The sequence below is a fragment of the Candoia aspera genome, chromosome 1 (genome assembly GCF_035149785.1).
Source record: "Candoia aspera isolate rCanAsp1 chromosome 1, rCanAsp1.hap2, whole genome shotgun sequence".
NCBI classification, from domain to species: domain Eukaryota; kingdom Metazoa; phylum Chordata; class Lepidosauria; order Squamata; family Boidae; genus Candoia; species Candoia aspera.
The window spans coordinates 97,493,146-97,508,831 of NC_086153.1; the positions used below are offsets into that span (position 1 = coordinate 97,493,146).

The window sequence follows — 15,686 nt, forward strand, 5'->3', positions numbered from 1 at the left end:
GAGGGAGTGCTTTCTATGGTGACATGAATTTCTAGAGAAAAGACACACAATAAATTGAATGAATGAATGAATGTTCTTTCGGAAACATATTTGTGCACAGACACTATCTACTTTCATATTTTCAACAGAATATGTTATAATATTAAAAATCAGAAATATTGTTTGAATCAAGCCATTACATTTTTTGCAGCGATCAAGACTGGAAGTGCTTTGATTACTCTTCTTCTTAGAAATTAGGTAACCCACTGGGTAACTCTCTGTCATTATCCTTCCAGATTGGTCTTCTACCCTTCCAAGTTTGCAATATTCTATCCTTGGTGGGAGCTGATGAGCTGTACTCTCTGCTTGTCATGCAGTAACTCAAAAAAGCTGCTGACCTTTGAAATATTAATAATCGTATGTAGATACAGCCTAGTTGAGCAAGTTGCGCTTTTAATGTTCAACCCAAACCTAGTTTTACAACAGAGACATCTGGTCACTTGAACAATATGAGATAAATTTTAGTATCAAATTACTGGTTATATTCTTAAACCTAGCCAGACATAAGCTGCTTACAGGGCTATGCCTGATAGTTCTTTAATATCACTAAACTGGCTAAGCGTTTATTTAATGAACTTGCAATGTGCATTTGCACAGAAAAAGTGTAACATTTAAAATAAATAAAATACTGAAGTAACAGGAGAGAACACTAACAGATTTACATTGCAAGCTTAACATGTACCATATGCTGCAAAGTATTCTCCTGCTGTGTGTGTAAGTCTGAACGAACAGCTGGTATAATCTACTGCTTTTACAAGATCAGCCACTGAAGATAATCTGTATCAGTATCTTCACTTATATGCAAATAGTAAAGCTTAGTGTTCAAAGAATGATAGCCAAAGGCTTTTATTTTTGATGTCAGCAAAACTGAATCCATCCTGCAAAATCTGTATGCAGAAGAAAAGCAGATCATACATATCTTTCTAAAATATGGATTATTAGAGCTGTGCAAAGCATTTTAATTGAATGGGCACTTTGCCAAACATTGGGGCAAGTTAAAGGCCTCAAAGTGTTAAGTATTTACATCCTCTGGAAGACTCCACAGAGCTGTCTTAAAGCCCATCCCAGGTTGTTTCAGCAGAAACCTGCAGACCAAGCAACATTCCCTATGGAAGGGTTGTCTATGCATGCACAAACACACAACCTGGGAAGGCCACTGAATCAAGCAGGTGACCCTTTAAAAGGCTGCAAATACCTTGATGATTTGAAGAGGAGTGCTTTACAAAGTACCCATGCAATGCTTTGTACAGCCCTACAGTTTATCTAATAGGATCCAAAAGTTTAGGAATTAGCCTGGTTTCCTCCAGATGGTTTGGACTTCAATTTTCACCAGCCCAGCCAACATGGTCAGCAGTTAGGATGGTAGGTCTTGCAGCACACAACATCCAGAAGGCACCCGATTGCCTATCCCTAAGGTTTTGTGTGTGAAGACTTTCTATTCCAACTGTGTTTCACACTGTCTTTCAACCCAATATATCTGACAGAGTTGATGTTGCATGTAGAAATGAGAGGAGAGAATGCTACGTATGCTGACATGAGCAAGATATAACTAAATAATCAAGAAAAATGTTTTTCAGAAAAAAAAATTAACAATGCACAGAAATCTACAAGTTGTAGTTCAAGCGTATACCCCAACTTTCTGTAAATGTCAAGCCTTATTTTAAGAAAAAACAAAACAAAACATCTACTCTAATGTCATACTGCTGGACTTCCTCACTGCATGTCTTTCATGAACTGGCATGCAAATTTAATTATGATTTTCTTAAAGTATCATAATGGATTTCCAAAGGATAATTCCAACAATACAGTTCAGGTATCATGAGCTGAATAGCTAAGTTATGGTTCAGAGCTCACAGGCAATATGTAGATTTTCTTAAATCAAAATTTATCATAATGTTCATAGTAGCAAATTACAGATCTGCCAAGACATAACAACTATTAGAAAGTTAAGAAGAAAGCCTTTAAAGCAGCTGGCCATATTGGCTAGACAGCAGCAGGTCAGAGAAGACTACTTTAAGAAATGAAGTGGGTGAGGGAGGAGTAAGGATGCAAGTCCACAACACATTCTGAAGTTCTAACTCTAATAAAGTTAACTTTGAATTTTATTTTTTAATAACTTCAACGTGATTTAAGAAAAACACAATTCAAGAGAGAATGTAGAATATAAACCACAGTAATTCTAAAACAAAAATTAAGAATGCAATATGTATATATATTCATGAAGTGCTGTGTTATAAAAATATTTTCAAAAACTGTTTTTCCCAAGAACACTGTGCCTTTTGTACCTAATTTGCTAATTTTGTATTATCAGTATGATGAAATGTTACAATAAAATCTAAATATTAGGGCTGTGCAGTCTTTCAGATTCCGTTCCAAAAAGGCCCTTTAGTGAATATGAGAACATAGCACTGTCTGAAACTCCTTAACGCAGATGCATCTTTTCCCAGGATCATGTGGCTGTTTTGTACAGCTGCCACGCTTTTCTGTGAATGGACACAGTTGCTTTAAAGAGTTACAGACAAGGGCTACATTTGTACCCCCACACTCTCTGAATACATTTTTGGAACTGAAGTGGTGCATAGTCCAACTAAATATAAATTATTTACATATGTTTTATGGAACGTTATTCTTGTCTAAGACTGTACCCATATCTACAAGTTAGTGGGAAAAGTATGGGGGTACTTAATATTTACTTAAACTGACATGATAAACTCAATTTTGGTCAGCCAACAAAATAGCAGCATTATGTATCAGAAACCTCGATCTCTTAATTTTTCTTTGGTGGGGCCTCTCTAGGCCTCTGTTCTATAAAGCTCTATGTTGAAAAACAAGCTAGTGAAACACCCAGACCTACGCACCATACTCAGCATTTTAATAAACCTTTAAACATCTGTTAGTACTTACTGTATTCTGCTGGCAATGAATTATCTACAATTGCAAATTCTAAAATCAACGAGCATACCCATGAGTTGGGACTATGAGTTAATAATATATCAGTGCCACATTAAATATTACAAGAAGAAAATATGTTACTTTTGTTCCAGTCCCTAATTTGTAGTCCCAATTCTTTAGCTCACTGAACCATTGATTCCAAATCTTATTTTTACTGTTATATTGTCTTTTAAATTACTCCAGTGTCATACATAAGTATTAACAATTAGAATCTAAGGCAGAACTCCATGCTTCTATTACTAAGAACTCTTTTTACTAGATATACCATTTTTTAATCTGGGACTCTACATTTGCAGTATCTCATCATGCCTATTTTTAGAGTATATTTTTAAGAAAAATACTCTGCACATATTAACAACACATATGCATTATTGTCCCATTATACTAAGTTTATATTCCTGTATTCTTGTAGGTATGATCTATTAACTACCATGAAACATCAGACAGAAGTGGCATGAAGAAATGGCATGAAAAAAATCAGAATATCCAAGAGTAAAATGCAAAGCTGATCAGGTACCTTAAGATAAAGTCAACCCCAGTGTAGTTACCAAAGCACAAAGGTAAAGCCTGAGAACTCTGTAAAATTCAACTCGTTACTCATACAATATTTAAAGTAAATGTTGCGGAGACCACCAAATACTTAAGAGTGTAAGAACTGCCCAACTTCATAAAACATTGCAGACCATGTGGCCATTTCCACATGTAGACAAAGAGACATAACAAACGTAAGGATTAACATGGCAACTGATTAGTTAGTCCAGATAGATTAATGGTTGACTAATACTGGGTATGAAGCTATATATTTGTAGTCTAAAAACACAGCTTACATGAGATTCCAGTAAGAGAAGAAAGCCCATTTAAATGCCCACCATATCCTGGCCTAATTTTGCTGCTCACAGCTCTGCCATTTAATCCATAGCTCGTGTGAGCATGCTCACTTTGTACTTGTTCTCCGTTTTGGTAGGGGTCGGAATATGACCTCTTTTCTTGAAGGTTGTAAAGTGCTTGCATTGAGGGCATGGCTTGGTGCTTGAGCCAATACGGCCAAGTTCCAGGAAGTATTTATATTTGATGATGTCATCATGTGGCAAGTTGAAGAGGATGGTGGTTTCATCCAGATGTTCACTGCATTCTGTAATCGGACATGGGATATCTGCTTGCCCCACCTGCACCTGCATATAAACAGAAGAATGTGTTGATATATGATATGTCATAAAAGTAACTTCATAGAAATATTCAATTCATCTTTTAAGTGTACAACTAGTCCTCACGTAACAACTGCCTGTTTAGCAACCATCCTCGCACTTATAGCTGTTGCAGCATCCCCAAGGTCATGTGATCGAGGTTCGGGTGCTTCACAACCGGTGGGCATTTATGACCTTTGCAGTCTCCCACAGTCATGTGTTTGCCATTTGCACGCTTCACAGCTGGCTTCTGACAAGCAAAGTCAATGAGGAAGCCAGCAATAAAATTGCAAGTCATGTGATGTCTTGCTTAATGACTGCATTGCTTAGTGACATACTTGCTGTCCCAATTATGGTTGTTAAGCAAGGACTACCTGGTATAAGGCAATAGCTTTAATGTAGTAACAATTTTACTGTGTGTAAAATATATACAAGCTGTATTTACAAAACGAAGAGAAAAACACTAGAATCCATTTAACACCCTTATGTAGGAATAAAAAGACATGTCTTCTAGCATCCAGAAGTTGTTTAACTCAGACAGCCCAGCAACACAATCAAATGCTTAGGGAATGTGGGGAGACGTAGTTCATCAACATCTAAGGACAACCTCTATCTCTCTTCTATTATCACTTAGTGATGGTAGAAGAGAGTTTTTTTTTTTTTAAAAGTCACAATTCTGAATGCATTTCATTTACACATCTTTATATTAGTTGTTGTAACTGTTTAAAGGTCTTTTTATCTTTCAAGTTTGCAGATTTTAAATTTTTTTAAAAACTCAAGAATTATCAGTTACCTAGATAAATTAATCTCCACTATGTAACAGCGAAAGCTAGATGAATCAAGTACAGAGAAAGCATCTACAGCGTAAGCAGTAGATTTTATTTTTTCAGGCATTTCCTTTAAGACACAATTTTAAATTAAAGCAGTCTTCTTTTTCAATCTTATTTTACTGCAGATCTTTAAAAAGCAATGTGTTTCTTATGGAATATACATTCTGTTTAGATAATGGTTGTAAGCCTAACAAGTCATGTTCATTTAGTTCATGTTTCACAGAAACTACCACTGTAGATATAACAGACATTTATTTATTGAATTTATATGGCTGTCCATCTCAAATTCATGAGTCGGGGTGGCTAACAATACGTAAAACAAAACAATATAACAAAATTATAAATCATATATATAGCAGCCAAGAAAAACCAACCAACAAGTAACCTAACCATGATATGGGCTCAACCATATATCCAGGCCCTCAGGCTTGATGACAAAACCTTTCTTCAGGGTCTTACGAAAGGCCAGCAGGGTCAGGGTAAGTCTGATCTCTGGGGGAATGATGTTCTGAAGAGCAGACACCACAACATAAACAGCTCTCTTCCTGGATCCCACCAGATGACATTCCCTGATGAACAGGACCTGGAGCCTCCCTCTCCTGCAGGTAGGGTAGATTCAACTGGGGAGAGATGGTTTCACAAGTAACCCAGCCTGAAGCCTAAACATCTTTCTTTTAGGATCTTTCAGTTATTCTAATATCATCATCATCATCGTCATCATGTTTATTACAGCCCTAAGGCCAGACACAATAAAACTATACAATAGCAGCAATCTTACATTAATACACACACACACACACATACATATATATGCAATTAATATACTACAATCCCAAATTAAATAAGAATGAAAATACTAAAATGAATTGAAATAAAATACGTTAAGAAATTCAAAATCTAAGTGATGGTGCAGCATTTTGTGCAGATGGTAGCACAAAACTGGGCAACCTGGGAGGATATTTTTGAGTCCTTGTCCGAAAGAAGTAACATTAGATAGAAGTCACTCTCCCTGCCTGGAAATTTCTTCAATAATGGATATATAAGGATCTGTCTATAATCCTTATAGAGGGAACAATATAACAACATATGGCTTAGGGTTTCTATTGAGCCATCACCACATGGCATAGTCGAAGGTGCATAGGAGTACCCTTAAAACATCCAAAAAGGACTGCTGAGGGCAGTGCATCTAGCCTAGCTAAAGTGAAAGCTTTATGAAATTTCAAAATTGTGATAGATGATAGATAAGCTGGAATGAACCCCTCTGGAAGAAAATGACAGATATTGGGGTGTAGCACCTTACTTAAATTTGTTTGGAGATCTATATCTCAAATTCGTTGTTTCAGGGCGGTTCTAGCATTATCAAATCCTAATGAGCACAGACTTTCCATAGAGAAGCCCAGCAACTGAATTTTATCTAAGGCTTTTTTTAGCCAAGATGACTTAAAATGATCTCTAAATATTAATGGGGCTAAACCTATAGGCAACATAATTAACTTTAGCCAGAAGGTAAGAAGAAGGAACCATGCTCTGGCATCCAATGAAACTATCACTATTTCTACCCATAGGATGGCATTTCTGATACTTTTTATACCATCAATATGGCTCTAATAAACTTATTCTGGATGGTTTCAATAGAATTGAGCTTTGGAGTCCTTGGTGCTCTCTGAGCCTTGTTGTTTTCTTGCAGACGCTTCATTGCCAGACTAGGCAACATCTTCAGTGCAAAGAGGGAGTGGGCCTTGCTCTCAGTTTCTACACTGGGGCTTGTCCTGCTTGTGTTGGTGGGGTGTTGTTCTCTCGTTGGGAGTTCTTTGATTGGGCTGTTGTTTGCTGCTTGGTTGATTGCCTGAGTTGATAGTTCCTTGATTAGGGTGTATTGTGCTGTTTGATGGTTCATCTGGTGTTAATCCTAGTGTTGATTTTTGCATATCTGGGTGTTGATTGCTGGCAAGGGAGTTTGGCTTTTCTATTGTCTTTTGGCTTTTCTATTGTCTCTTTTGAATGGTATGTAAATGTTGTTTACCTCTATGTGTCTGTTGATGGCTGCTTGGTCTGAGTGCCAGGCTTCCAGGAATTCTCTGGCGTTTTTGGATTTGGCTTGGTTTAGGATGCTCACAGTTTCCCAGTTGAAACTATGGTTGAGTCTGTCCATGTGCTGTGAGATTAAGGAGTTCTCATTGTGTCTTCTGACTGCTAGTTGGTGTTTGTGGATGTGCTCTGCTAGTCTTCTGCCTGTCTGTCCTACATAGTGGCTGTTACAGTCCTTACACTATATTTTGTAGATAACTCCTGTTTTTTCTTCTTGGGCTATTGGGTCTTTTAGCTTGCTTAATATGTTTTGAAGCGTTTTAGTTGGTTTATCTGCTACAGTGATGCCATGTGGTTGTAACAGTCTGTTGGTGATTTCTGAGATGCTTCTGATGAATGGCAGTGTTATCCTTTTCATAGTTTCCATTGGTTGGGTTGTAGTGGGTTGGGTGGTGAGGCACTTTTTGATAAAGTTGAGCGGGTATCCATTTTGTTGGAAGATGCTGTGTAGATGTTCTTTTTCTTTTTTCTGGTGTTCTGGGTTGCTGCAGTGTGTAAGTGCTCGTCTGAATAATCTTCTTATACAGCTTCTCTTGTGGGAGGTTGGATTGTTATTTTGGTAGTGGAGCACTTGGTTGGTGTGGGTAGCTCTCCTGTAGACTTGTGTTTCTAACTTACCATCATTTTACCATATTATGACAAAAGTGTCATCTACATACTGGATCCGAAGTGGTATGCCCGGCTTGTGTATCTTGGGGCGTCTGTAGAAACGTGGGAGGACGGGTCCACTGTTTTTCATCCACCTCTGTTTTTCTTGTGTAATTTGGCCTTTCTTGGTGAGGTTGTTGAGAATTCTTTTTACCTAGTTGTCCAGTTTCTGTATGGGGTTGGTGTTTCAACTGGGAAACTGTGAGCATCCTAAACCAAGCCAAATCCAAAAATGCCAGAGAATTTCTGGAAGCCTGGCACTCAGACCAAGCAGCCATCAACAGACACATAGAGGTAAACAACATTTACATACCATTCAAAAGAGACAATAGAAAAGCCATAAGACCAGTACATTCCCTTGCCAGCAATCAACACCCAGATATGCAAAAATCAACACTAGGATTAACACCAGATGAACCATCAAACAGCACAATACACCCTAATCAAGGAACTATCAACTCAGGCAATCAACCAAGCAGCAAACAACAGCCCAATCAAAGAACTCCCAACGAGAGAACAACACCCCACCAACACAAGCAGGACAAGCCCCAGTGTAGAAACTGAGAGCAAGGCCCACTCCCTCTTTGCACTGAAGATGTTGCCTAGTCTGGCAATGAAACGTCTGCAAGAAAATAACAAGGCTCAGAGAGCACCAAGGACTCCACAGTTCAACCCTGAGCTACAAATATTTGCTTCAAGAATTGAGCTTAGCAAGGGAGCAGATTTGAGAGCCATAGACAAGCTGAGGGACTACCTTAGCTTGAAAGACCTTGCAAGCTAAGGTAGTCCCTATTTATACTTCAACTACCATATGTCAGTGTTTCATTTTGAAACCAATTAAAATAAATGAGAACAAACAGGCGAGAAAAACAGTCGCAAAAGAGGAAGGTATCAAATCAATTTGTGGAAAAGAAAAACATTATTTCAGTTAATACCATATTTGTATTCCACCTTTCTCTCTCTCACACACACACACACACACTTCCAACTAAGGCAAATAATAAATTAAAATAATTATCAAAAGGCAAATTTAAAATAATTTGAGAAAAAAGCTAGGATATTCTCAAATATTACATATATTCATGTTAAATGATCTCTACATTTTAGTCTTACTCAACTGTTGTTTTATGAGATACTCTGAATTAATGGAAGCTTTTTTATATAAATGAATAACCAAGCATTCATTTATTCTAATACAAGTATTTATACTTCAATTACCATACATCAGTGTTTCATTTTGACCTGATGAAAATAAATGGCAAAAGAGGCTCAATAAAAGGCAGATCTTATTTCAACTTATCAGTCATAGGAACTATTGCTTTATTTTGATCCTGGGTCAGGCCAGAGAGTAGCAGAAATTAGCAGCATTAGAAAGAAAAAATGTAAGATTGTGCAGGGCACTAGCTCCTATCAATCTTAACTTCCAAATCTAGTTATGAAACCTTTAAAGCCATTGCTCCTTAAGTTTAAAAAAGCATGCATTGTGAGTTTGGTATGAAACAAAGGTGCAAAGACTGCTCACCACTATAACATTGTATCAATAGTAAACAACTATTTAGCTGTAAATTAATTTGGTTTAGTGATTAGGTTTGCAGAATTGTATAGAAAGTACATGTATCACATCAGCAAGAACTTGTTTTAAATTGGCCTAGTTTCTTCCTAATTTAAAATTGTTGATTTAAATCAGCATGTGGCCTCCAAAGCTTTAGGTGCAGCACCCAGAGACTTCAAATGTCACTATTAAAATGTAATTTTTAATGTGACAGCACCACAAAATAATTATATTAAATAATTATGCTAATTATATGTTATAGGGCTCTGCAGTATTTGGGGATCAGTTCAGAAGATAATTCACACACATGCAAATATAACAACTGTCTGTATCTCATTAAAGCAGATGTGCTGATTTTCCAGGATTGCACAGCTGCTAGAGGGAGGCTTCTGCTACAGCTGTACAATCTTGTAAACAGATGCTGCTTTAACGATGCCCAGACATGGGCTGTATTTGCAGTCCTGCGTGTGTCAAAGCACCTTTTCCAAAGTGAAACTGAAACACTGCACAGCCCTAATATTTCACTTTATATATTGTGTATTTTATCCTAGCACCACTCACTACTTTCTAGAGTGTGACCCAGCATGGCAGTCAAAGGCCAAGTGAAAACCTGAACCTCGAGAAGTTGTACATCTTTGATTTAACTCTGGATATTTTGAAATTATGTAATCACAATAGCTTTTGGAAGAGCCATGCTTCAGCAATTACTATATTAACCTGTGACAGAGTCAGGAATGTTACCTTTTTGGAGTCTGTGTCTCCTGCCAAACTTCAAGCAGCAGGATGATACTGAGCATGGTCTGCAAACCTGATCTAAAAAGTAAAACTGGATATTCTTAAAATGTACTGGCCCAAATCCATTTAAGATCTGAAGGTAAGAATTAGTTCTATAACTTGGACTCAAGAATGTCAGTGAAGTTGGAACAATATTTCAAATTTTGAAGATTACTCTCATCTAAAATGAAGTTTTCCAGCCTGGTGCCTTCCACATGTGTTAAATCTACAAACTGCTGTCTGAGGATAGTGGGAGTTGAATTCCATTACAGCTGAACAACACAATCTTGAGGAAAGCTGCCTGAAATGAATTTCCATTATTTATCTAATCCCTTATTCTAAACTTTCATGCAGAAATGTAGCTAAAATCTAAACCAACAATAGTACTGTCATCTTTTTTCTGTTTGCGTAGTGGAACTCATTGGAGGTCCTGATCTGATTCCAGAATTGCTTAGTTTCAACAAGTTCCATGGATTATTGAAATGGTCCGTGATTAAGAAAAAAATTCTGTAGTATTTCTATTTGTGAATTTGCTGTAATTCTTGAACTAAAAGAAGATTCAATAAATCCACAAAGGATAAATGACGAGCAGTATTACCATTATATGTTACTTTTTTTATGATCAGAGGCAATGTGCTCCTAATGTTAGTTGCTGGGAATGTTAATTGAAAGATACTGTAGAACTCATGTCTTGCTTTGACTTCTCATAGGTATCTGGCTGTTCACTACTGTTGCATAAATAGGCTTTTTATCTGATTACATCATCATTATCATGCTATGAATGGAAATGATTTCCTGATCACATTTCAAGGAGCGTGAATTGAGAGGTAAATGCTCAGAATATTCAGTCATGCATTTTTAATACAAGTATAAATTACTTGAAGAGTAAACTAAAGTTTAAAGGTACCATAATATATTATACGAAACAGCACCATATGGAGGTTCTACTTACACACTGCATAATTATTTTAAGTATCCACTTGATATTTCAGAAGCAAAAAATAATACCTGTCTCAAAATCTTAAAAAAGAGGAATCATGAGCAACTGGAGGGAGACTTCTCTGCTATCCACTATTTATTGTGTATATAGAGCTGAGTTTAGAGAAAACTATCTGTATACTATTTAACAGCAAGTATACTGCTAACTAAACACTTGCAACAAAATAATTGCCCTGCAATATTTAGAGAACTATGTATTATGCCACTATCTATTATGGCACTCGTCAGAGTTGTATGCTATCACCTTCATTATTCAACATGTACAGAGAAGTGGTTATGAGAAAGGCACATCTGGAAGAATCTAATATTGGGGTAAAAATTGGCAGTAGGAACATCAACAACCTTTGTTATGCAGATGATACAACACTGCTGGCAGAAAGTAAAGAAGATCTAGAAAGGCTAATCCTAATAGTCAAAGATTAAAGTGAAAAAACGTGGATTGCACCTTAACACCAAGAAAACAAAGATAATGACAATGACAGAGAACATGCAAGTCAGTGTTAAGATCAACAACAAGGTAATTGAAGCAGTAAAGGAGTTTAACTTCCTTGGCTCTAAAATTGATCAAAAGGGTGACTGCAGCCCAGAGATAAGAAGCCATATAGCACTTGGAAGAACAGCAACGACCAGTATAAATAACATCTGGAAGAATAAAGATATCAGCCTCCCAACCAAATGCAGACTAGTTAATACGATCATATTTCCAATAGCTACGTATGGTTGTGACTTTTGGACTTTGAGGAAGGCAGATAGGAGAAAGATAGATGCATTCAAATTGTGGTGCTTGAGATGACTACTACACATCTCATGGACAGCGAAGATTACCAACAAGGAAGTCCTAGACAGAGTCAAACCAAAAATAACCCTGGAAGCCAAGATCACCAAACAAAAACTGTCATACTTCATTCATGTTATGAGAGCCGGCTCACTCAAAAAGACAATTATGCTGGGATTGGTCAGTGGTAAAAGAAGAAGGGGCCGCCCTAGGACTCACTGGCTTGACACCATCAGAAGGGACACTGGAATTACTTTGATGGAACTAAAGGAAGCTGTAAGAGATAGAAAGCATGGAAAGCATTGATCCACAAAGTGACCGAGAGTCAGACACAACTGAACGGATAGACAGCGACAGTATTATGCCAGCATACCAAAATGTATTGAAAGTTCACACTAATATTTAGGTAGATTCATTTAACATCTGGGGTACACAGGTCTTTGGGGCTAAGGATCATATTAATCTTGGAAACGTGTCCAGGGGTCACGTTCCAAAACTAGGACCAAGATAAAAATATTATTTAATTTAGAATTAGAATTAGAATTAGAATTTTGATTTGATTTGATTTAATTTAAGTGTAGGGTTATTCCTGCTGCGTTTTATAGTTCTCATTTTATTTCATTAAAAAATGCAGTTTGGTAACAACTTTGGAAGGGCTCTGGGGCCCACAGCCAACCTTTTGGGACCCATACAGAGCCCCAGGGATATCTGAATGTGCATTTTTGCTTCACATTATAGCATTTAGAGAGGAATGCATCAGGTCCCACAGCTAGAATTGCCAGGTAATCAGTCAAAAGGGAGTAATGAATGTTTACATTTTACTAATACTTTATACCCAGCTTAATATTAATACAGTAATCTAATAACTTGAGCAAACAAGTGTGGAAGCAGTAAGTTACAGAAATCAATGAATATGTAGATAAAGGCAGCATTCATCAGTAAAGCATGCTTTATTGTGTTGGAGTTGCAATTCCCAGGTAACATGGCAATCACAATACAACTGGAAGGTTATGGGTTGGGGAAGGTCGTAATAATATGAGCTGTACTTAAAATTTGAGTGCAATGTAAATTAATTCAACCAGCAGTATATAAATTAGTGCTAAAAGACAGTGAGTCACCACAATCTGAATGTTTCTTGTGCTAGGATTCCCTGGTGTCCAGTTTCTCAAGAAACAAAACATCCTTTCAGTTAAAACAGTTCTTGCAGGTGCAACAAAATAATTTTATTTGTGCTTCAACAATTTTATCATTTTATCTTTAGGAATTTTGTTTCCATGGAAAACCTAAAGAATGTGCCTATGAATATCAAAATTACTTGAATACCAACTTTAATTTGTTTTGCCTTTTTAAGTCTACTTAATGTTGCATTGAAAAATGATTTTGAAACAGAAAATATCTCTTCCAATCTTATCATCTACTCCTTCGAAGTATATAAATATCTACAAATGACGCATATGTTATTTTACTTAGCACAGCATAAATGATTAATAACAAAATACTTCTCATTTAGTACATTTTCATAGCTTAAAGAACCCAATCTTGGAATAGCACTGTTGTCTAGAATTCAATTAAAATTTAATTTGCTTCAAAGCTTGAGATATAAAACCTTAATACTGTTTATTATACTATAAGTTAATGTAAAAGTGAAATCTGTAAAGTTCTTAATTCAAAATTTGTAAAGAGCTTTCCTTCCCACATCTTTATCCCAAAACATTAAACTGTTCTGCAGCAAACTGAGTATCTTTCCCAAATGTTCTTCATATACAAAACATTTTAATATAGGAATTGAAATCATGAAATGTTCATCTATCATTAAACATGAAACATTTTCACTCCTGTACAATTAAGAATTCTTCCAAAGTGAGTATTTAAGAACACATACTGCATCATTTCAGTAACTGAAACTTATTTGACAAAAAAGTTAACACACTGAAATTTAAATACCAAGCAACTTATTTCAGACTTAATGTATGAAACAAACTCCATTTCAGTTGCCTTATTATTCTGGGGACATAACCATAATCATCCTTGGATCATGGACAGGCCCTACCTTGACAGAATGAACTGGTTTCCTCAGATAAAAGCTAGGAATAAAATACAATCAACAAGCCACAATTAACTTTAATAGCTCAAGGGAAAACATAATCAGTTTAACTAGCCAGGTCTTGATAGACTTCCTGAAATGCCAAAAGGAAAGGTGTCATTTGAATGTCCAAGACAAAGCTGTTCCACAGGAGGAGCTACAGCTAAAAAACACATCGGTTCACTGCTCTTGCAGATAGCATTCATTAAGGGAATGCAGAATGAGCTTGCCCATAATTACTCAGACCACTACATTCTAGGCCATCTGTAGCTTCTGAATGCTCTTCAAGTGTAGCCCAAGTACAGCCCATTGCAATAGTCCAATTGAGAGATGACTATGGCTCAAGTGACTGTGAATGAAGCCTTTGCACCAGATGAAGCTGTGCAAAGGCTTTCCTGCCCACAGTTGCCACCTGTTCCTCAAGCAGGAGCAGTGTATCCAGGAGGACTTCCAAGTTATGAGTCAGTTCAGTACAGGAGAGACCAACCCAGTCCAGAACTAGTGTGGGAACTGTTCTGGAGTTGAATGGCTTACAAATCCAGAGCCACGCCATCCTGTTGGGATTAAGCTTCAACCTATTTCTCTCTGTCCAGACCCAAATAGCCTGCAGGCATCTGCACAGCACTTCAGTGGCATCACCTGTTTGACCCAGGGTCAAGTTATACAAAATAAAGGCAGGATATAAATCTAATAATAATAATAGCAACAATAATGATGGTTATTGTTGCATATTGAAGATACCTAATCCCATGCTGAAGAATGACTCCATAACTGAGGAGCCTAGAACTTCCTCCCCCCATCACCACCAACTGGAACCAGCCCTGTAGGAATTACTGTGGAATAGTGCCTCCCACTTGCAATCCTTGGGGGCAAGCCAGAAGGATACCATAACTGATAGTACTGATGGCCAACAAGAGATCAAGCAGCACTAGGAGGATCACATTTTCCCTACCCGTTTTATCAGAGATTATCCACAATGCAAACAATGCCATCTCTGTACTGTGCCCATGCCTAAATCTGACTGAAATGGGTCCAGATAATCTGCTTCCTCTAGGGCCCTCTAAAGTTGCAGCCTCATCACTATCCCAACCACCTTACCCAAAAAGGGAAGGTTGAAACCTGGTCCACAATTTTCCAGAATGTCCATGTAGTACAATGACTTCCTGAGGAAGCACCTACTGCTAGGGAGGATGACTGCACCCCTCCTCTCAACAATGCGTTTATCACCACCCCAGCTTAGGGCTCTATCACCTCCCCAGAAGCCTTCACCAACCAGGAAGGGCAGAGATCCAGACATGTGGAAAGTTGATGCTGCAGAGAACCTTGTCCACTTCCTCAGGCATTACAGGATCAAATTCCTCAAAGATAAAACCTGGTAAGATGAAATCTCAGTCACTTCCTCTGGACTTGCCCAGTTGGCACTTAACTCCAAGCAGATCCAAGTGAATTTGTCCTCCAAATGCCTAGAAAATTCCTCACAATGGCCTGCCAGACAATCTTCCTGCCCATCCTTTCCTAGCAGAGTCTGGGTCATTTTAGAAAGGGCCATTGGATGGCACTTTGTAGACACAGCAACAGCAGACAAATACTGATGTTTTACTGCTCTTATCACCATAGTGTAAGCCCAAATATGAACTCTTACACATGTCCTGTCAGATTAGTTCTTTGGGTTACACCCATAGTACTCTAGGCATTCTTTTATTTAATTCATCTCTTTGAGTTTCTCAGAAAACCAACAGAATGGGAAACTAGGAGATGTCCC

At 37.4% G+C, this 15,686-nt stretch overlaps 1 protein-coding gene across 1 annotated transcript in view; it reads right to left on the bottom strand.

Moving 5' to 3' along the window:
• The window catches only part of RNF217 (ring finger protein 217), a 41,610-nt gene that overhangs the window by 19,472 nt on the left and 6,452 nt on the right, over positions 1-15,686 (bottom strand). Inside the window, exon 2 of the mRNA XM_063310490.1 lies at positions 3,930-4,163. Within this exon, the coding sequence (XP_063166560.1) occupies positions 3,930-4,163 (234 nt within the window). The remainder of the gene's footprint in view (positions 1-3,929; positions 4,164-15,686) is intronic.